Genomic DNA, 22,152 nt, shown 5'->3' on the forward strand with positions numbered 1-22,152 from the left:
GGCTACGCTCTGAATCGGCCGTGAAGAAGGCGGCACCGCGCCGCGACTTTACCGGGAACCGCGGGCCGGGCCCCGTCGGGCGGACGCAGCGCGCACCCTCCAGAAACTCGTCTTCAAAAGCGGCGGGCGGCGCCGTTCCGTCCGCGTCCGGCGGGGCGTCGAGAGCACCCGCGTCCCCCGCAGGGCCTGCGCTGATTGGCTCCTCGGCGCCGTCGCACGCCGAAACTCCAGGCGCCATTGGTCGGCCGCGGGGAGGGGCGGGACCGGAAATGGCTAGGGCGGGGGCGGGGCCTCGCACGGCGGCGGCGGCTGGAGCGGCGGCCGCGGGGGCTGGACTGGGGGCGGCCGCAGCTGCCCGGAGCCCAATGGTGCGGGGCCGCGGCCAGGCCGCAGCAGGAGCCCGAGGCCCGGGCCGCCCCGGCTGACCGCGCGGGCCCGCGCTGCCCGGAGCCCCGCTGCCGCCCGTCGGGCCCCGCGCCCGCCCGCCATGGGGTCCCTGTTCCGGAGCGAGCCCATGTGCCTGGCGCAGCTCTTCCTGCAGTCGGGCACGGCCTACGAGTGCCTGAGCGCCCTGGGCGAGAAGGGCCTGGTCCAGTTCCGAGACGTGAGTGTCGCCCGGGAGACTCGGGCCTCCCTTCCGCCCGCGCCGGGCCCGGGGCGCGCCGCTGCCCCCATTCCCCAGGCGGGGAAACTGAGGCCCAGCTCAGGGTCCCTCCCGGCTGAGTGAGCAGCGCCCCGTGAGGTCCTCCTCGGCCTCGGGGCGTGCCATCCGACGCCCCTGTGCCGGGCACCGGGCCGGGCGGGGGAGCACATCCGCCAAGGCCTCCCTCCCCGAGTCCCATCTGGCGGGGGACAGAGATCGGACACACCAATCCACACACAAGACAGTGTTTGCTGAGAAGAAGATAAAACGGGGTTGGTGTGAGGGTGGCTCGGCTGGTGGTGGTCCAGGTGGGCTTCTCGGAGGAGGTGGCGTTTGGGCCGAGACCTGGGGAAGATCAGGGCACCAGGTGGCAGGTGGGCTCAGCGCCTGAACTGGCAGCGAGCCGGCGAGGTGCGGGCTCCTCCAGGGGGAGCGATTTGTGTCGGTTTTGTTCGCTGATGTGGGACCGTGCCATGGCCTGGCTGGGACTGGGAGCGCCGTCAGTATTCGTTGAATGGACGCTCTCTCCCCAAGTGACAGTGAGCACTTGTTTGTGCATCTGTCTATCCGTTTGTCTCCCACACGGACTGTCAGCCCCCACGGTCGGGGGGCCTCTCCTCCCCGGTCCACTCCTGATTCCCCAAGACTGGGAACAGCCCCTGGTTGGTGGCACTAAAGGGCGTCTGTGGAGCGACCGGGCACGCCTGTATGGAATGTGTGCTCTGTTCCAGATGCCGGCTTGGGTGCTGGGACCGACTGGGTGGCCAGCCAGGAGGACAAGGTCCTTGTGTTGTGGCTCACAGCCTGGGAGGAGCCGGACAAACACACCGATGACGGAGGGCGACGGGGAGGACAGGGTGTGGAAGGGAGGTTGGGAAGCAGGACCGAGACGTGCTGTTGGGACGGGAAGTCACGGACCTGGAGGTTTTATTTCCTGGGCCACAGCCTTCCTCCCCTGGTGGCTTCCCCTTCATTTCCAAAGGGAGCACCCCTACCGCGTGCTGCTGCCTTAGGGGAGAGAACCCCGAGTGGCGTGAGGCTGCAGGGCAGGGCCGGCTCTCTTCCTGGTTCCGGGGGCCACTCGGGCGCCAGCGCCCGGGACCCACTTACCTGGCGGGTGCTGGGCTGACCCGGTGGATGTGCTCCATCCTGTGAGTCCTGGGCCCCGGGGCGTGGCCGGCTCCAATCTCAGAGGCTTGAACAAATGCCCCAGTCGCCGCCAAGATTCGAGTTTCACGGAGTGTCATTACACTCGGCGGGAGGAAGCGAAAGTGCGCTCATCCTCCCCCAGAAGGAAACCGGACCAAAGGAGCTCTTCCTGGTGTGGGGCCAGGCTTTCCGAGCTGGGGGGGTGTGTGTGTGTCCGTCCCTGTCTGTGTGTCTGTCTGTGTCTCCGGGCGGCTGTCAGGCAGCGTGGATGCCAGTGCATAAAGTTCCATCGCGGCTGAAGTTCCCCTGCTCTGTTCTGGGGTTTCTTACTGACCTCGGGCTCACCAGATGGGACCCCGACCTCTGCCTTGGTCTCGGGCTTGCAGCTGAACAATTTTCCCCTTTTCATTCAATAGCCTTCTGAGGGGAAGGAGGCGGGGCCTGGGTTTCCGTGGTGACAGCAATGCGCAGGCCTGGATGAAAGCAAAGTTATTTAACCAGCGGGCTCAGGGAAGGCCGGGGCCTGCCCTTTGTCACAGTCCCAGCCTCAGAACAGTTTTCAGCTGTAGGCAGTCGCCGAGCTGCTGGGAGTGGAGTGGAGATTAGTAAAAAGAGCACCAGGCAGCCTCTGCCAGGCTTGTTTTTTTAAATAGGTTTTTATTGATTTTTGAGAGAGAGGAAGGGAGAGGGATAGAGAGAGAGAAGCACCGATGTTAGAGAGAATCACTGATCGACTGCCCTCCTGTATGTCTCCCGTTGGGGATGGAGCCTGAAAACCGAGCCTGTGCTCTGACCGGGAATCGAACCCTGACCTCCTGGTTCATAGGTCGCCACGCAACCCCCTGAGCCACGCCGGCCGGGCCCTCTGCCGGTTTTCTGAGGTTAAATGTTAGTCTTCCAGTGAATCCATGTTTACAAGTTCTTCCTATCACTGGCCTGGAATGAGGGTGATGTTGCCTCCCTATAAAGAAGAGAGAAGTGAAACTTTGTAAAAGAAACCACGGAACAGGAAACACAGTGAATACCTGTGAGACGGTGATGATGGGATGGCCAGCCCGATCTGTGTGTCAGGGCCAGACGGCGGCCTCTTCCTGAGGTCGGTCTGCAGAATCACGGGGTCCGAGGAGGGTTATTGGGGTTGATGCGAGGAAGGAAAAGCTGCAGCGGAGAAGCGGGTGGTTGGCAGAGGCTGGGGGCCTGGCTCCCCTGTGACACTCAGTTCCGTCGGGAAGACCGTGTCTGCGTCCCCAGGAGCTGGAGAGGGCGGCCTCAGGTCAGCGTGAGTCCAGGACTGAGTGGGAGTTGACAGGTGGCATGAGAAGTTGTCTTCCTTGTGGGGAATTCTTTAAAAAAATAACTCCACATGCTGAACAAGAGCCGAACCTTGGGGTAGAGACTCTCGTGCTTGAGCAGTTCATGCCGAGCTGCTATCTGACTGTTTTCTTGAGTGTCCGGTACAGATGCGAGAATTCTTGCCCCATTGCCTTTCCCCGTGAACGGAAACCGAACCTGACCTCCTAGTTCGTAGGCCGGCGTTCAGCCACTGAGCAGCACTGGCTGGGCTGTGATTTTTTTAAAAAATTACCTTTACTGTTGGAAGTACTACAGATGTCCCCTTTTCCTCCCATTGACCCCCTCACGCATCGCTCCTCCCAGGCCTTCTGGCCTCACCCACAGGAACGTGTGCCCTCCCCGTGCTGGGGCCAGAACCTGAAATCAGGGTGTCTGGGGCTGTGCTCCCTCGGAAGGTTCCAGGGGAGGGTCCTTCCTGCCTCCTCAGCTTCTGGGGGCTCCTGGCCACATCCCTTCAATCTTCACGTGGCCCCTCCTCCGTCCTCACGTGCCCACTCTCGAGTGATCACGTGGCCCCACTCCCTCGTTCACGTGCCCACTTCCGGCTGTTCACGTGGCCCTGTCCCCTTGTTCACGTGGCCCCACCCGGCTGTTCACGTGGCCCCACCCCCTTGAGACCGTGGATGGTCTGTTTCCAGGTCCCACCTCCCTGGTCGGCCCCTGCTCTCACACCGTCCACAGTCCCTTTGCCAAAGTCCTTCCAGAAAATCGTTTGTGCGTCTCATCTCTTTCCCGCTGGGACTGTGATGCTGGGATTGAGACGGAGACAGGAGAGCAGTGGCCCGGTCGGAGTCCGTGCGAGGGGTCCCTGGAAGGCGAGGACACTTAAAAATCAGAACCACAGTGTCATCATTTAACCTAAGCTCTTTAATAATTTCTTGCTATAATCAAATGCCGTAGTCACTTCAAACACCATTTTATAAGTGCAGAAGTCACATGACTAAGTATAACTTTGTACAACTTTATTGACGTGTGTCATGAAATCCACTCATTTCAAGCGCATTCCCTGACTTAGGAAGTGTGCTGAGCCCAGTTTCAGGCGTCCCACGCCAGGAGGGGAGCCCCTTCCCGCTGCCGCACTCAGCCCCCCGTCACTCGTCTGCCTCCCGCCCTGCGGGGAGCCCTCTCTGGACGTTTCATAGGAATGGGGTCGCACAGCGTGTGCCCTTTGTGTCCTGCCACCCCCAGAGTCCTCCGTGACGTTTCATGTGTCGGCAGCTTGTCCCTGCTCCTTGCCGAGTCGTCCTCCACGGGTGGGCGGACTCTAATTCCTTTCATCAGTTTTCCATGTGAATGCCGTCTCCATATCCCGGGCGGGTGTCTTCTAGAGAAGTCTTTGTCCGGATCCACGGTTTGGGCTGAGGTTAAATTTCTCCATGGGATGTTTCTGGGCCGAAGGGCATTTTTCAGGTGTTTCTGGTAACAGCTGCCGCCCAGCGCGCCCACTCGGTAGTCCATGAGGGTGCGCTGTTCCCCAAACCTTCGCCAATGATATTTTAACGTCAAGTTCATTGTTAAACTTCAGGTGTTGAACGAACATTTTTGATTCTTTTCTCAGCTCAACCAGAATGTCAGTTCTTTCCAAAGGAAGTTTGTCGGTGAGGTGAAGCGGTGTGAAGAGCTGGAGCGGATCCTGGGTGAGTTGATGCGAATAACCGAACAGCCCTTCCCATAAGCACCCTGCTCCCTTCAGAACAGCCAGGAACCAGAGCTGAGTGGGAAGAAGAGAAGAAGGCGCCCGTCTCCTCCCTGCCCGGGGCCGGCCCCTCATGGGGGTTCCCCTCACAGCCGCACTGGCGTCTTCTCACCTGTAGCCTCAGGGCTTACACCCCTCAACTGACGGGTCACCCCGTCGTCCCACCTGCTGCTGTCCAGGCAGCGCCACAGCGGGTGGCCTCTGAGTCCGTGGGAGCCAGACGTGGACTGTCAGACGCGCAGGGAAGGGGGGATGTGAAGTGTTGCCACCTGTGCAGTGTGGAGCCTCACTCGCTCCTCGATGGTTCCCAGCGTACCTGGTGCAGGAGATTCACAGCGCTGACATCCCGCTCCCCGAGGGCGAGACCAGCCCCCCTGCCCCGCCTCTGAAGCAGGTCCTGGAAATGCAGGTAACGCGCGCCCTCAGGGCTGTACCTCCTCACTGTCTGCTGCCTGGTCGCCTGCCCGTCCTCTCAGAGCCAGAGGACGCTCACTCCAGATAGGCGACCTGGCCCGTGTGGCTCAGAGAGGACACTACCCCAGATGGCCATAGGCGACCTGGCTGGTGTGGCTCAGAGAGGACACTACCCCAGATGGCCATAGGCGACCTGGCCCGTGTGGCTCAGAGAGGACACTACCCCAGATGGCCATAGGCGACCTGGCCCGTGTGGCTCAGAGAGGGCGCTACCCCAGGTGGCCATAGGCGACCTGGCCCGTGTGGCTCAGCGGGCAGCATCATCCCCTGGCCTGGCTAGACTCTGGCTTTTTAAAAGCTCCACTGGTGGGCGTCGTAGAAGGAGCTGGGGCGCCGCCTGGGCGCCGAGGCCGGTGCCGAGCAGCTGCGGTTCCGTTGCAGGAGCAGCTGCAGAAGCTGGAGGTGGAGCTGAGGGAAGTCACGAGGAACAAGGAGAAACTGAGGAAGAACCTGCTGGAGCTGATCGAGTACACGCACATGCTGCGGGTGACCCGGACCTTCGTGCGGCGGAACGTGGAGGTGCCGGGCGGCGCCGGGGGGCCTGTGTCTGAGCGTCTCGGGCCGGCGGGTCTCGGTGGGGCTGGCAGTGCCTGCCGTTCCTGCCGACGACGTGTGGCCTCAGGCTTACTTTCCAGTCGGACGATCCCACACGAGAAAAAGCGTTAAGCCTTTTCCTGTGTCGGTCGGTTTTAGCAGGAACAGTAGCTCCTACTTGTTTTTGTTGTTTGTTTTGAATTTATCTTTATTGTTGAAAGTATTACAGGTGCCCCCCCCCTCCCCCATTGACTCCCCGTCCTCCCTCCCCCCCCCCCCCCCCCCCCGGCCTTCACTGCCCTCCTGTCCGCGTCCGGAGGTTATGCAACACCTCCTGTCTGTGCAGTGCTTAGGTTTGCAGTTGAAAAAAATCGTATGATCATGAGAAAGAATTGGACAGGACTTCCAGTTCTAAAATCTAGACCTTATTTCCGAATTGCTAAGAGGAAAGGGGTAAACCCCACCATGTACACGATGAGAACGAAGCGCAGGCCCTGCCCTGCGGTTTCCCTGCGTGCCTTCGTGAGCCCGCCCCCCCCCCCCCCCCCACTTTCACTCAGAACCTGGGGCACCTGGGATGGGGGAGGGCCCAGCATACGCTCCGCTCTCCTGGGACTGTCGCCAAGGAGCTGGCAGTGAGGGGTGGGCAGTGGGTGCTTTCTTGGTGAGAGCTGTTTCCTGTCTGAGTTCCCGGGGCCTGGCACCCAGATCCGCGTGGCAGGGACGCGCCCTAAACTGCTGCTGGGAACGAGACGGGAGGAATCGCTTCTCACAAGACGCACGTGGTCTCCTCTCTCGTAGTTTGAGCCCACGTATGAAGAATTCCCCGCCTTGGACAGCGACTCCTTGCTGGACTACAGCTCTATGCAGAGGCTGGGAGCGAAACTGGGGTAGGTGGGGCGTGGGGGTCGGGCCCCTCTGCCCCCTGTCGGGGAGGACGAGCTCCGTGGAGTGACGGACGGCACGCTCCATCGCCCGTGACTGAGTGACAGAGTGAGCGCTGCTTAAGGGAACACGGGCTCCCGTGTGTGCGCATCGGGCGGCAGCTGTGCTGCTTCTAGCTGAGCCACGGGCCCAGGAGCTGGGAAGAGGGGGCGTTTAGGCCGCGTTGCTCCTCGAGCCTGAAGCAGTTGGGCCTGGGAGCGCCCAGCCTGGCCTGCGTGGGGTCGGGGCTGAAGGGGCTGGGGGGTGTCGGCCCTGTGCTCAGGGCCTTCCTGCTGCCCGTTCTTGCCGTTCGTTCACCGGAACCGGCGGGACCCTGCCTCCTCCGGGTTCCTCTGAGGAGCGCACGGCCCCTGTTCATTCACCGCCTGGGGGAGCTCAGTGTTGAGTGCGGATCCCCCAGAGTTTGTTCACGTGTCAGGTCCGGGAGCCCCCTGCCAGCCTGAGTCACTTCACGCTCCCTTCTCAGCTGGGCTTCTTGTTGGGTTTTCTGTGTTTTTCACTGTGAGCTTAGGCCAAGCCCAGTGGTTTCTCGCCGGTGGCTGTAAACTCTCAGGGAAGGCTTTCCCCTTCCACCCGGAACTGGGACGTAGCACGGCACCTGTGGGCTCCTTTGAGGTTGCCCGTCCCCCATTCACTGAGGGGGGCCCTTTGGGGGACCCAACTTGAGAGAGGAGATTTGGAGGTGATCTTTTCCTCACCTGATGGAGACACAGGGCCCGTCCCCTTCTCCCACGAGAGCGCCTCTCCCACGCGAGCACCGAGACTCCAGGCCTTAGGATGCTGGTCGGGGGTGGTGGGGGGGTGGGGCGTGAGGCCCTGTGCCTTCTGTTCCAGGATGTCCTGAGTCTGGGCTCGGCTCAGCCTGGAAAGGATGCTTCAGGGCCTTCCCACCGGCGTGTTAGGGTCTGGCAGTCGGAGGCCCCTTCCCCGTGGCCAGAATGGCATGCTTGCCGCCCGGGTGCTGTGCTGGGTGAGAGCCGCTGCCCTCCGCTGACCGGCGGTCTGCATTCCTCCTAGATTCGTGTCCGGCCTCATCCACCAGGGGAAGGTGGAGGCATTTGAGAGGATGCTGTGGAGGGTCTGCAAAGGGTACACCATCGTGACCTGCGCAGAGCTGGATGAGTCCCTCGAGGACCCGGAAACGGTGAGTGGGGGGCACGGTCGCCTTTGGCCAGTGACAGGCCCGCAGCAGCTGGGCACAGCGCAGGAGGACCCCGGGGGGCTGCTCCCCGCCCCTCCTCCTCGGAGATTCCAGGGCCTCCTCCCACGGCCACAGCACGGCTGACCCAGGTGGACACTGCCCCCTCCAGGCCTCGGAGCCCGTGAGGTTTTCTGAGAGGTGTGTCCTCACGTCAGCACTGCGCTCGGGCCATTTCAGCAGCGAAGCCACCGCCCGAGAGCACAGACCGTGCCCGGAACAGGCCAAGCAAGGACGCTCGCTTGCAGTTTGGGGTGGAGCGAGGCAGAGGGGACGTGCACGCGGGGGCTCAGGTTTTGGTCGCTCCACTTGCCCGAAAATGACCAAAAATATGTCCGGCCTTGGTTTGGGGTTGGGAATGCTTTTCGCGGTCAACTTGCCGTCGCGGCCTCGCAGGAAGGAGGTCGGCGCGCGTGTTGGGGGAATGAGTGACAGGACGGACAGAGGCTGAGCCGCCAGAGGGGTGCACGCTGCAGCCCCGGAAGTAAGGGTGCCTTCCCCGCAGGGAGAAGTCATCAAGTGGTACGTGTTCCTCATCTCCTTCTGGGGCGAGCAGATCGGCCACAAGGTGAAGAAGATCTGTGACTGGTGAGAACAGCTCCTTCCTGCTCCCCCGCACGCAGGCACGGCAGCGGGCACGGAGGCTCTGGGGGTTGTCATGCGACATCTTTGCTGAAATGCTATATTTTTAAACATTTAATTGGTTAGCTAATTCTTGCCAGGGCAATTCTTAAAGTAACTTAAAAGTTGAGACCATGTTAGTGCCATTCCCAGATTTGTGTGTGTTTTAGAAATCAAGGCTTGAAAGATCAATTGGCCTGGCCGGCGTGGCTCAGTGGCTCAGGGGTTGAGCGTTGACCTAGGAACCAGGCGGTCACGTTGGATTCCCGGTCAGGGCACAGGCCCGGGTTGTGGGCTCATCCCAGTGTGGGGCGTGCAGGAGGCAGCCGGTCCATGTTTCTCTCTCATCACTGATGTTTCTATCTCTCCTTCTCCCTTCCTCTTTTTCTAAGATCATTTGAAAAAACATTGAAAGTCATTTAAAAACATTTTTTAAAAAGATCAATTGGAAAAGGAATCAAGTTGAAGTATTTTGAGCCGCACATGGACTTGCCTGTGTTCGGTGGAGCCCTGGGCAGTTTCTCCCTCTGAGGTTCGCTCCAGCGTTCCTCCAGCCCCTCCGGGTCCTGACGGCGGGGAACTCTGTCTTGCAGTTACCACTGCCACATCTACCCGTACCCCAGCACCGCCGAGGAGCGCCGTGAGATCCAGGAGGGGCTGAGCACCCGCATCCAGGACCTGTACACGGTGCGTGGCCCGGCCCTGCCACCCGCCGAGGCTGGGACACGCACAGACCCGGCCGCTCCCCTGTCCGGTTGGACGGGGCACGTGGCGGTGTCCAGGGGCCGGCAGGCCGCCTCTCCCGTCGCGGCGTGTTGTCTTGCAGCCTCTGGGACCTCGCTAGTGTCGGCTTTGTGTGGGAGGTCGCCTTGCCGTGTCGGCGCAGTCTTCATCACGCCCGCTCCGAGTGTGGCTCTCGTGTCCCGTTTCTGCTCAGGGCAGGGAGGGCTCTCGGGCTGTGACCCATGGAGGTGCCAGGGGCTTCCGGGCGGGGCGGGATGGGGGGTGCATGAGAACCCGGAGGTCCCTGCACCGGGCAGGCCTGGTGCTGCCCCAGTGGCTGTGACCTCAGACTCTCTCCTGTGGCCCTGGCTCCTCTCCGGGAGAGGCAGCTCCAGGGGCATCAGAAGGGCTGAGCTCGGGTCTCCACCTGCCTCATGGGGTCCTGGGGTCCTGGAGGGGGAAGAGGAGGAGCGGAGTGAAGGCTCGCTCACCTGCCTCCAGGCAGCAGGGGCCGGGCATTCAGCCTCCCTCCATGGGACTCGGGCCGAGCTGAGCGCTGCCCATTCACCCACAGCCGTGCTCCTCCCCCAGGTGCTGCACAAAACCGAGGACTACCTCAGGCAGGTGCTGTGCAAGGCGGCCGAGTCGGTGTACAGCCGCACCGTCCAGGTGAAGAAGATGAAAGCCATCTACCACATGCTCAACATGTGCAGCCTCGACGTGACCAACAAGTGCCTCATCGCCGAGGTCTGGTGCCCTGAGGCCGACCTGCAGGGCCTGCGCCGTGCGCTGGAGGACGGCTCGGTAAGGCGCCCGATGGCTGGGAGCCCGCGGGAGCTCGGCTCGCCGCCACCACTGCTCGTCCGCCTCCGCGGCCGGGAGGCGGGCTGGGAGTTCAGGGGCGTGTCCCACACGGTGGTGTTCTGTGGTCTCGGGGCCGTGGCTTTGTGATGAGCGTGTTGGTGGGTCTCAGTTTTGCTGTCAGTCGCACTGCCTGCCCTTGAGGGGACTCGGAGGTTCACGCTGTGCCATGGCGGCCACTCTCCCAGGACCCGTGCCCTGTGTCTCGGGAAATAGAGTTTGGCTGGAAACCTGCCCTTCTGGTCCCAACCTGAGCTCTGGATTGTGAAGGCCGCCTCCCCATCCGTCAGCGGATGTGTCTCAGGAGGTGACGCTGCAGGCAGGGCTACCAGTGGCCGCTGGCCAGTGACGCAGGATTTCAGTTATTTAGCTGGTGGAGCTGCCTCTGAATGCCTCCTGAATATCACATTAGTTTTAATTTTTATCTTTTTAAAATCTTTATTGTTGGAAGTGTCACATATTCCCTTTCCCCCATTGACCCCTCCAGCCCGGCCCCGCCCCGCCCCAGGCCTCCACCACCGTATTGCCTGTGTCCATGGGTGATGCATTTATGCCGAAGGGCCTTTGGTTGATCTGCCTCTTGAACATTTTTAAAAGATAAAAGACTAAATTCCAGTTTTCCTGGTGATCCTGGGACTCCCTAGTATCTCTCTGCCTGGAGGAGTCCCTCCAGCTCCTCCCTCCATGTCCCCACCCACTCGGCCCGGCTTGCAGGACCCCGTCCGCTCCTGCTTCTGCTGTCCTTAGCCTGTCCTTGAACCTGTCCTTGAACCTGGGGTGCGATCAGTACTTTCCCCCGGAGCCCACAGAGCCTCGCTGGCAGGAAGCAGTGTGCTGAAAAGGCTCTTGGACAATCTTTTTTATTTTTATTCTTTTTCATGCGAAAGAGAGAGAGTGGTGCTACCATCACCTCATTTATGAACACGATCCCGACGACAGAAACGCCCCCCACCCTGATCCGCACCAACAAGTTCACCGAGGGCTTTCAGAACATCGTGGACGCCTACGGCGTGGGCAGCTACCGGGAGGTGAACCCAGGTGGGACCCTGCGTGTGCGCGTCTGACGTGGCCCGCCGCTGCGCTGTCCTGCGTGGCTTCCCGCCCGCCCGCCCTCGGGCTGCCGCTGCCGGCTGGATGCGCCCGGCCCTGAGCCAGCTCTCCTGCCCTGCAGCTCTCTTCAGCATCATCACGTTCCCCTTCCTGTTTGCCGTGATGTTCGGGGACTTCGGACACGGCTTCGTGATGTTCTTGTTCGCCCTCCTGCTGGTGTTGAATGAAAACCACCCCAGGCTGAGTCAGTCGCAGGAGGTAAGAAGCCGCCGCCTCACGGCCTCTGGTCGGGCAGCCGGAGTCGTGGTTCCCTTCCTGGGACCAACACAGCGGCTTCCTGAGTGCGGGTCGGGGCTTGGCGGTAACCGTACGGCCTGGCTGAGACCTGGTGCGGGGTCGCCTCTGCCACAGCGTCTTGGTTGAGGGTTTTTGTTTTTTCCCCTTTATTGATTTTTAGAAAGAGAAGGGGAGAGAGAGAGAAACATCAATGATGAGAGAGACTCACTGATCGCTGCCTCCTGCACACCCCACACTGGGGATCAAGCCCACAACCCGGGCCTGCGCCCTGATTGGGAATGGAACTGTGACCTCCTGGTTCATAGGTCGATGCTCAACCACTGAGCCACACTGTCTGGGCTGCAGTGCCTTGTCTCTGAGAGCCCTGAGGGCCGTGGTTGAGAAGGGGCCGGCCCAGCCTCGGTCACGTGACCCATCTCCCTGCTCCTGCCGCGTGCGCCCCTGTGCTGACCGCACGCTGCTCTCCACGCAGATCCTGGGCATGTTCTTCAACGGCCGGTACATCCTCCTGCTGATGGGGCTGTTCTCGGTGTACACGGGCCTCATCTACAACGACTGCTTCTCCAAGTCCGTCAACCTCTTCGGCTCCGGCTGGAACGTGTCTGCCATGTACAGCGCCAGCCACGCCCCGGCGGAGCGCGGGAAAATGGCGCTTTGGAAGTAAGTGCTCGGGGCAGCCAGGCGACGGGTGGGGCAGGGAGAGCGTCCTCCCCAGACCCCCCTCTCCCCTCGCCCCTCGCTCTGTTGCAGTGACAGCGTGGTCCGGCGCAGCCGCGTCCTGCAGCTGGACCCGAGCGTGCCCGGGGTGTTCCAGGGCCCTTACCCGCTGGGCATCGATCCTGTGAGTGCACCCCCTCCCCCTTCCCCCCCCCCCCTTCCCCCCTGCTCCGCACGGCGGCCGGCACTGTGGCGTCTCAGACTAGTCTCAGGCTCACAGGCTTTGTTTTGTTTTCACTTTATTTTTTGTTTACGGTTTCCAGTCTGTCACTTTGCAATAGGTTCAGGTGTGCACATAGGGTTAGTCACGTTACAGGACGGTGCCCTGATATTTCCAGCAACCGCCTGCCTGCACGTGCTTTAATAAAAAATTCTTGTTGTTGTTAATCCGCAATATTTGTATGTGAAGGTAACACACAGCCCTGCCTGTCCCTGCCCAGGGTCAGGGCCCCGCCAGCACCCTCCCGCTCTCCCCAGAGGGGACGGGGCGCTCCTTCCGCCGAGCCCGAGGGGCCCTTCCTCTTGCTTTTCTCTCTCCTTTCACTTCCTGGGCTCTGGCCCCAAACGCACAGGCTCGCTGCCATTCTTGGGCTTTATGTTCAGACTGTGTCACTCCGGGCCCTGGGCTAAGGGGACAGCGTTCTCAGGTGGAGCTGCAGGAAGAAAGGGCACGCTGCTTCTCCTTGGTTCACAGCTGCTTCCCGTTCAGATGGAGGTCTCTCCACTGCCACCGCGGCAGAGGGAGGACGCTAACGACTTCTCTTTTGGTTTGTTTTGTCTTTAGATTTGGAACTTGGCCACAAATCGCCTCACTTTCCTGAACTCTTTCAAAATGAAAATGTCTGTGATTTTAGGAATTATCCACATGACTTTTGGAGTCGTTCTGGGAATATTTAACCACTTGTAAGTACAGGTTTTTCAAAAGCCGTATTTCTAAGCCAAGTTGGGTATTTCTTACTTTGCCTCTTGATGGTAGGCGATAGGTAAGAGGCAGCCGATGTGGTGGCTGAGTGTGTGAGTGATTGTTTCGATGATACGGTTTTTGACAGTTTCATTAGCTCGTTCGCTCAGCAGATGTTTATGGAGCACAGAGTTGTGCCAGGCAGTATTTTTGGATCTAGGGAATGAGCAGGGAGGAGGCCGGGAAGCAAGGGAATTATATATTCATCTCTAGGATTGACTTCTCACTTTTTTATGCATTAGAAAAATTTTAAAAATTATTTTTTAGTCCTCATTGGAGGATATCTTTATTGATGAGAGAGAGAAGCATCGATTGGTGGCCTCATGTACCTGCCCCACCAGAAATGGGACCTGCAGCCTGGGTCTGCGCCCTGACCGGCATCGAACCTGCAGGCTTTTTGGTGTGTGGGCGATGCTCCAACCCACCGAGCCACCGGCGGGCGAGACAGCCTTTTGTTGTGACGAGCTGGTGTCTAGGAGTGGGAGGGTGTGTCTCCCCGGACTGGGTCTGTGGGGGCGCGCGCTGTGTTGCGTCCTCACGGTTCTCTCCCTGGAGCCCTAACAGCGTGTCGGGCGGGAGCTGTGCTGAGAGGCTTTGTCACAGGAGTGACTGCCTCAGCGCGGCCCTGTCCCGCCCGACCGCCCTCCTCCAGGCATTTCAGGAAGAAGTTCAACATCTACCTGGTGTCGGTCCCCGAGCTGCTCTTCCTGCTCTGCATGTTCGGGTACCTCATCTTCATGATCATCTACAAGTGGCTGGTCTACTCGGCGGAGACCTCCAGGGTGGCCCCCAGCATTCTCATCGAGTTCATCAACATGTTCCTGTTCCCGACCACGGCCACCAGCGGTCTGTACGCGGGCCAGGTGAGTCCCCTCTGTCCCGGCGCCGTCAGCGCATTGCCGGGGCCGTCCCGGGCCTGCGGGCACAGGGGGCTGCGTCTCCGTGTGTTATCACAGAAGGATGTGGCCTGCTGGACACGGTGCTGGGGGCGCTGGACAGGCCATACCATCCAGACTCCCTGCCACAGCCCGGCTGGCGTGGCTCAGTGGTTGAGCATTGACCTATGAACCAGGAGGTCACGGTTCGATTCCCGGTCAGGGCACAGGCCCGGATTGCAGGCTTGATCCCCAGTGTGGGGTGTGCAGGAGGCAGCCGATCCATGATTCTCTCTCATCATTGATGTTTCTCTCTCCCTCTCCTTTCCTCTCTGAAATCAATAAAAACATATTTAAAACAAACCCCCTGCTGCTCAGTAGCTGTCAGAACTGGTGGGAAGTAAATGTACCACTGGGGGTTCCAAGGGCTGCCCAGTCCCCCCACTTTCCCAGTTTCTTTAAAATCCCTCTCTGACAAGGCAGGTCGTCCGAGAATGGGCACCTGGGCCGCAGCCCCGTGGCCGCTCCCATGACCAGGTGTCTGAGTGACGCCCCCTCAGCAGCGGCTGCCCGCCCTGCCTGCCCCCAGTCCCCGCCGCCTCCGAGTGGGATCTGAACCTGACGGTTTTCGCCCCCTTGTAGCCCTCGTCATCGTCATCGTTGGTACTGGAATCGCTCTGGGCCCAGGAGGCGGCCCTGGGCGTGCACTTGCTGTGAGCTCCTTGCTTATGAATGAAGGGATGTTGGGCTTGGTTTCTGCTGATTTCAGGAACGTGCCAATGACCCGCCGGGGTCCGTGTAGTCACTCCCTCCCCCCTCCGCCCGCAGGAGCACGTGCAGCGGCTGCTGCTGGCCGTCACCGCGCTGGCCGTGCCCGTGCTCTTCCTGGGGAAGCCGCTCTTCCTGCTGTGGCTGCACAACGGGCGCAGCTGCTTCGGGGTCAGCAGGGTGAGTGCGGCCATCGGAGCTCTGACCTCCCCCGCTCCTTGGTCCCCAGCAGACCCCACCCGCCCGGCCTGCCCGGCGGCTCCAGGCCACTCTGCCCTGGGAATCCATGACTCTGACCCCCAGGACCCGGTGTGAGTGACTGCTCCCATGTGCTCCCCCCCTCGGGGTCCAGGCCTCCACAGGCTGCTGCTCCACTGGGGGCGGCTCCCGACCAGCACGCGCTCATGTGATGTTTTTATAATCGCTGTCCTAACGGGTGTGGAGCCCTCACTTTGTCCTAAAGGGCGTTTGTGCTCCCGAGAGTTTAAAACTCGTGAGGAGGAGCCGGGGGCTCTGACCTTGGCCTTGTCACAGCTTTGCTTTGAAAGGCGCTGACCGTGCCCCCTGTTCGCTGACCGTGCTGTTGGCTGACCGAGCCCCCTGTTCGCTGACCGTGCTGTTCGCTGACCGTGCCCCCTGTTCGCTGACCGTGCCCCCTGTTCGCTGACCGTGCTCCCTGTTCGCTGACCGTGCCCCTGTTCGCTGACCGTGCTCCCTGTTCGCTGACCGTGCTGTTCGCTGACCGTGCCCCCTGTTCGCTGACTGTGCTCCCTGTTCGCTGACCGTGCTCCCTGTTCGCTGACCGTGCCCTCTGTTCGCTGACCGTGCCCCCTGTTCGCTGACCGTGCTCCCTGTTCGCTGACCGTGCCCCCTGTTCGCTGACCGTGCCCCCTGTTCGCTGACCGTGCTCCCTGTTCGCTGACCGTGCTCCCTGTTCGCTGACCGTGCCCCCTGTTCGCTGACCGTGCTGTTCGCTGACCATGCTCCCTGTTCACTGACCGTGCCCCCTGTTCGCTGACCGTGCTCCCTGTTCGCTGACCGTGCCCCCTGTTCGCTGACCGTGCCCCCTGTTCGCTGACCGTGCCCCCTGTTCGCTGACCGTGCCCCCTGTTCGCTGACCGTGCTCCCTTTTCGCTGACCGTGCCCCCTGTTCGCTGACCGTGCTCCCTGTTCGCTGACCGTGCCCCCTGTTCGCTGACCGTGCCCCCTGTTCGCTGACCGTGCCCCCTGTTCGCTGACCGTGCTCCCTTTTCGCTGACCGTGCTCCCTGTTCGCTGACCGTGCCCCCTGTTCGCTGACCGTGCTGTTCGCTGACCGTGCTCCCTTTTCGCTGACCGTGCTCCCTGTTCGCTGACCGTGCTCCCTGTTCGCTGACCGTGCCCCCTGTTCGCTGACCGTGCCCCCTGTTCACTGACCGTGCCCCCTGTTCGCTGACCGTGCTGTTCGCTGACCGTGCTCCCTGTTCGCTGACCGTGCTCCCTGTTTGCTGACCGTGCTCCCTGTTCGCTGACCGTGCCCCCTGTTCGCTGACCGTGCTGTTCGCTGACCGTGCCCCCTGTTCGCTGACCGTGCTGTTCGCTGACCGTGCTCCCTGTTCGCTGACCGTGCTCCCTGTTCGCTGACCGTGCCCCCTGTTCGCTGACCGTGCCCCCGTTCGCTGACCGTGCTCCCTGTTCGCTGACCGTGCTCCCTGTTCGCTGACCGTGCTCCCTGTTCGCTGACCGTGCTCCCCGTTCGCTGACCGTGCTCCCTGTTCGCTGACCGTGCTCCCTGTTCGCTGACCGTGCTCCCTGTTCGCTGACCGTGCTCCCTGTTCGCTGACCGTGCTCCCTGTTCGCTGACGGTGCCCCCTGTTCGCTGACCGTGCTGTTCGCTGACCGTGCCCCCTGTTCGCTGACCGTGCCCCCTGTTCGCTGACCGTGCTCCCTGTTCGCTGACGGTGCTCCCTGTTCGCTGACGGTGCCCCCTGTTCGCTGACCGTGCTGTTCGCTGACCGTGCTCCCTTTTCGCTGACTGTGCTCCCTGTTCGCTGACCGTGCTCCCTGTTTGTCGCTAGAGTGGGTACACGCTGGTCAGGAAGGACAGCGAGGAGGAGGTGTCTCTGATGGGCAGCCAGGACATAGAGGAGGGGAGCACCCCGCTGGAGGACGGCTGCAGGGAGGTGACCTGTGAAGAGGTAAAGCTTTCAGTTCCTCATGATGAAATAGACGCACATGCCCGGCCGGTGTGGCTCAGTGGTGGGGCGTTGGCCTAGGAACTGGGAGGTCACGGTTCAGTTCTTGTCAGGGCACAGGCCCGGGCTGCGGGCTCCATCCCCAGTGCGGGGTGTGCAGGAGGCGGCTGATCCCTGATTCTCTCTCATCACTGATGTTTCCATCTCTCTCCCTCTCCCTTCCTCTGTGAAATCAATAAAGAATAAATAGACTCATCACTAAGCTTTCATGTTGTGATGGTCTTGGTGAGAAGGATGGTAATCCGTCTCCAGAGGAGACACCGAAGTGGGGTGGGGGGGAGGGCTGCGAGCAGAGCTGTGAGTCGCCGCCCCGCACCCTGGCGTCCTCGCGCCGGGCCGCAGCCAGCTCTGGCGGTCGCCCTGAGAGTGGCGCGGGCTTGGACCTCGCGGGGTCTGCCTGGCGCCAACGCTGACCATGCTGCGTGGTCTCCCGCAGTTTAACTTTGGAGAAATATTGATGACCCAAGTGATCCACTCCATCGAGTACTGCCTGGGCTGCATCTCCAACACCGCGTCCTACCTGCGGCTCTGGGCCCTCAGCCTGGCCCACGCACGTAAGTGCCCTCCCAATATCCCCCCCAGCACCCTGCCAACTCACAGGACGCTTTAAATTGTGGGTGAAGCGCAGCCCCGTCTCTCAGCTCCGGGTGAAGTTGGCCCGGGGCTGCTGGGAGAAACGCGTGCCCACGGGCCAGGGCTGAGTTGGGACAGAGCTGACTGGGCCCAGTGGGCTCAGCCTCTCCCGGGAGGCAGGCTGCCGTGTCCTGACCGGCCCTGCCTTGCTCGGTGCTCGAGATGGTCGGGGAGCGGTTGATGGTTCCGTGAGAAGCAGGTGACGTGTCATAGCGGAGGAGGGTGTTATTCATGGGCAGCAGGGGGCATGGCCAGGAGGAAGCCCGGGCAGCCAGCTGGCGAAGGTGACTCACTTCCGGGAACAGACGTTAACTCCGCACGCTCCTCCGCAGAGCTGTCCGACGTGCTGTGGGCCATGCTGATGCGCGTGGGCCTCCGCGTGGACAGGACCTACGGGGTCCTGCTGCTGCTCCCGGTGATGGCGCTCTTCGCCCTGCTGACCATCTTCATCCTGCTGGTCATGGAGGGGCTGTCTGCGTTCCTGCACGCCGTTCGCCTCCATTGGTGAGCCGGCAGCTCAGCTATTCCTTACGAAAAACGGAACCCCTCCCCCAGATGTGTGGATACAACCCCCCCAAAATCCAGAGCTTAATTTAGCTGTGCCTTCCCTTCCTCACATTGGGGGCTGTGTTCAGATCTCCCGAGGAAGAATTCTATTTTGTTTCTGAGCTGTTATCCCTGACAAGCGAGAGCAAGTTCATGCTTGCCCAGTAGTTGTATTTCAGGCTCTCAGTTCACTGCGGGCCTTGCTTTATCTTGTAAAAGGCTTCATACCTGTTTCTCAGTGTTTCACAGTGAATTCAGATTGCTTGTCTGTGTGCCCAGCTACCACGGGGGGGGAGAGGTCCTGGGTGCTGGTGTGTGTGTGTGCGTGCACGTGTGTGCAGTGCATGAGGCGGTGCGATGTTTCTAACACGTCATGCCTACACAGGGCGAGCACGCGTGCCCATTTTGTCTCAGTACAAATAGTTCTGCAAGAGCATGATGGGACGAAGCAACTGCAGCCCAGGAATCTTTTGTTCTTAATTTATAAAAGCTGTTTTATGAAATGTGGGGAATGTCACTCGCAACCTTTCATTAACACATGGATTGTTTTTATTTTAGGGTGGAATTTCAGAACAAGTTCTATGTTGGTGCAGGCACCAAATTTGTTCCTTTCTCATTCAGACGACTTTCATGGAAGTTCAGCGACGACAGGGCGTGACTGCAGCGCTGCAGCCGCCGGGCTTTCCCATTGACGGAGGATTATCATGTTGTAGAAATTCACTTGTGTCCGATTTATGATCAGAAAAATTCTGTCTTCATTGATTGCCTTAGGATCTAGCCAAATAATTCTGTAAGATATACCTCTTCCTCACGTTAAATATTTTGTAAAGTTTATCAATTTAGATACATAAATTTATTCCCGTTTTCCTGATGAGCAAATATAAGTTAATGCCAAAAGTTACGTTAAACTTATTTTTTAAAATACAGGCTTGGGGAAGAGAAGCCCGCTTTGAGCGGCTAATCAGAAACAGTCTTAGTACTTAATTCCTTTTCACCTTATTAAAACAACAACAAAAAAAAACAAAGAGTTATTCTGTCACCCGAAGTCAGAGAATATTTTCCAACAGCTGAATAAGTATAGTTTTTTAAGAAGTTTAATGACGGATCATCAAAAGACACATTTAATATTCTGCTTGACCAGAGTATGCGAACGTTTTTTATTGTGGACTCCTGGGATTACGAAGAGGAGGCGGTTTCTACAGTTTTGTCTTAATTGGGGAATGTGGGACAAAACCTACATGTTTATTCCCCTGGTATATTTTTTTAAAGACTCTCGCCCTGTTCTTACGTCACTCTGGTTATAGGCTGTATGTTTGGGAAGGAACGGTGTGCTGAGCCTGGCGACGCCGTGTGACTGTGGAAGATGCAGTAGCGACATGCCCTGGACTGAGGGACCCGCTTGGCGGGCGTTACTGAGCAGCAGGGGTCTCTCCTGAGCGGAGGAAAGGGAGAAAGTAGTCTTTTGTACACTTTTATAACAAAATGTAAATTAGGATGTTTTACCAGGAGGAGGTCGAACCTGCCCTGAGAACAGTACGCTGACCGTTTTTTAACTCGGAGGCTGATTCTAAATGAAGGTCGGACGGAGGCACTTGGAGTTCACGCACACGCCGCACACTCCTTAGCTCGGTTGGAAGCTGGTTCTCGGCCACTGGGTTGGAGTCTCTCGTTTAAATGCCTCTGCTCACTTGACGTTTCGTTCTGAGTGAATGGGAATCGGTCCTGGTGGACATGTTGATCTGGCCTGTCGCCTGTGAATTATGCTCATCCTTCCTCCTCTATATTCATGGTTTGTGGGTAATTTAATTCTTTTCAGGACGAGCCGGCAGTATGTTCACTTGTCACATTTTCTGTAACACTCGCCAAAGGCTGTCTGTTGCCATCCTCCCCGCCCTGGCTCGTTATGCACAGCCAGGCATAACTGACTAACATCAAACCTTTTTAAGAAATAGACATTTTTATTGATTTCAGAGAGGAAGAAAGAGTGAGAGACATCAGTTATGGGAGAGACTCATGGATGGGCCTCCTGCACGCCCCCTACTGGGGATCGAGCCCACAACCCGGCCTGTGCCCTGACCGGGAAAGAACTGTGACCTCCTGGTTCCTAGGTCAGCGCTCAACCCCTGAGCCCCACCGGCCGGGCTCACATCAGACCTTTTTCTTGTGTGACGATTCCATGCTGCTCTCCGTGGGTGTCACCCAGAGCCGGTTGAAATTGCCAGCGTTTGTCCCTCATGTTCAATGTCAGGCCGTTAGTGACGCTGAGGAAACTGGACAACGATTCTGCTCTCTGCCCCCAGCTTTCCCACTTCCCCCACAGGCTGTCCGTTTTCATCACTCGACTCCAGGGGGTGAGCAACAAAAGTGGGAGCTAACTCATCCCGAGGAAGCCCAGGATTCGCCCGTTAGTAAACGAGAGACAGCACTTGCTGGAACCCTCCGCTGCCCGCTGCTCACTGTCCCGGGGCCACCTTGGTAATTCTAACGAACACCTCCTATCGGTATGGGGCCAGGAGTGCGTCATGTCTCCATGGAAACTTATGTAGAATGTAATTCTAAAAAAGCAAATGAATGGTCCCAACAAAACTCTCTAGAAACAGTGTGATGGTGTCCCTTCAGCACTAATGGGGATTTTATTTCCTTACGAAGCTGGTCCCAGCATCGGGTCACCAGAGCAGTTGTTTTGCTTTGTTTTTAAGCTGTTCGGTGGAACTGTTGTGTGTACAGTGTTGAAGGTAAGACTTTATTCTCTCGATAGCAAATAGCAAGAGGAAAAGTGGCCAGCGGTCTGGGTGATGTTCTAAATAGGATTATTTTTCTAAAGATCCGTGTCATGACGGCCAGGTTTCCCAGGTTTCGTTCTGTGTGTTCATGGAGTCCTAAAACATAAAACCAAGGATTTCTTCCGTCATCTAGAATCTGAGTTCATCCTCGAAGGTGGAGAGCATCCTGGTGGTGACGTGATCATGGTCCGCTCGGAAGCCCTAAGGTGTTCTGACGGGGTCACGGGGAGCCCCGGACTTTCCGTTCATCGTGGACGTGACTTTGCAAAGACTCGCCTCACCGAATGCCCCGCTTCCTCCTTTCCGCACGGGTATTTGGTAACAGCCTTCGGCTCTCCGTTTCTCCCTGCAGTAGTTCGGTGAGGCATAGCACATCTGTAGCACAGGCAGCGCTTAGGGACGTTGTAGGTCCGTGTGGTTTGGAAAACAAAAACGCAAAGTAACTTCAGCCGCTGCTCTGCAGTCTGCATTTCGCGACTGAAATGTTGAAGCCAGGTTTGCTGGCGCGCCACCTGGTCTCCAGCAAGATGACTGGGGCATCGCCATTCCAGACCAGGACACGGCGGTCCCAGGGACGGTCCGGCAGCCGGCACCGAGCTGAGCTTTGGCTTCGGATTGTAAGGAACCCTTCGAACCTGCCACTCACTTCCTAGTGGGAACCCCGACCAGGGCGTGCTGAGGTCCGCCTGGAAGTGAGGAGCCTCAGGCTGAGCAGACACCGGTGGACACGCCCCGGCGCCCCGGATGCACTGGGACACGTGCATCTTCCTCTCAGTATTGAACTTTTTACTAATGAAAATAAATCTATATTTTTAAACCGTGAGCGTTCGTTCTGCTTTATTCTTCCCTGGCTGACTAGAAAGCCAAAACAGCCGTCCCTTTGTGATCACAACCGCCCTCTTCCCCCCCAACTTGTCCCTTCACGCTCTCTCCGCGAAGGTATTTGCTCCACCACCTGGGACCCGTAGGCCTGGAGGCTCGGACGAGGCCTCCCTGGCTCCAACTTCGCCTCTGCCCCTCGGAGGTACTGGGAGCTTGTCGCCTCTCTTGCCTCGGTTTCCGTACACAAAGCGGGCAGGTTGCCAGCCCAGG

The 22,152-nt window shown here is 59.3% G+C and overlaps 1 protein-coding gene across 1 annotated transcript; it reads left to right on the forward strand.

Moving 5' to 3' along the window:
• Nucleotides 1-307: 307 nt before the first annotated feature.
• Nucleotides 308-21,883, forward strand: ATP6V0A2 (ATPase H+ transporting V0 subunit a2). Its single transcript, XM_081113415.1, has 20 exons — nt 308-604; nt 4,704-4,782; nt 5,153-5,250; nt 5,697-5,834; nt 6,651-6,739; nt 7,812-7,938; nt 8,498-8,580; nt 9,207-9,300; nt 9,928-10,140; nt 11,085-11,235; nt 11,369-11,505; nt 12,017-12,204; nt 12,295-12,385; nt 13,046-13,164; nt 13,875-14,085; nt 14,926-15,045; nt 16,922-17,041; nt 17,535-17,652; nt 18,064-18,235; nt 18,836-21,883. Exons 1-20 carry the CDS (start codon nt 488-490, stop codon nt 18,933-18,935), a joined length of 2,565 nt encoding a protein of 854 aa, XP_080969541.1. The 5' UTR covers nt 308-487; the 3' UTR covers nt 18,936-21,883.
• Nucleotides 21,884-22,152: the final 269 nt, after the last annotated feature.

The sequence above is a fragment of the Myotis nattereri genome (genome assembly GCF_964212035.1).
Source record: "Myotis nattereri genome assembly, chromosome: 19".
NCBI classification, from domain to species: domain Eukaryota; kingdom Metazoa; phylum Chordata; class Mammalia; order Chiroptera; family Vespertilionidae; genus Myotis; species Myotis nattereri.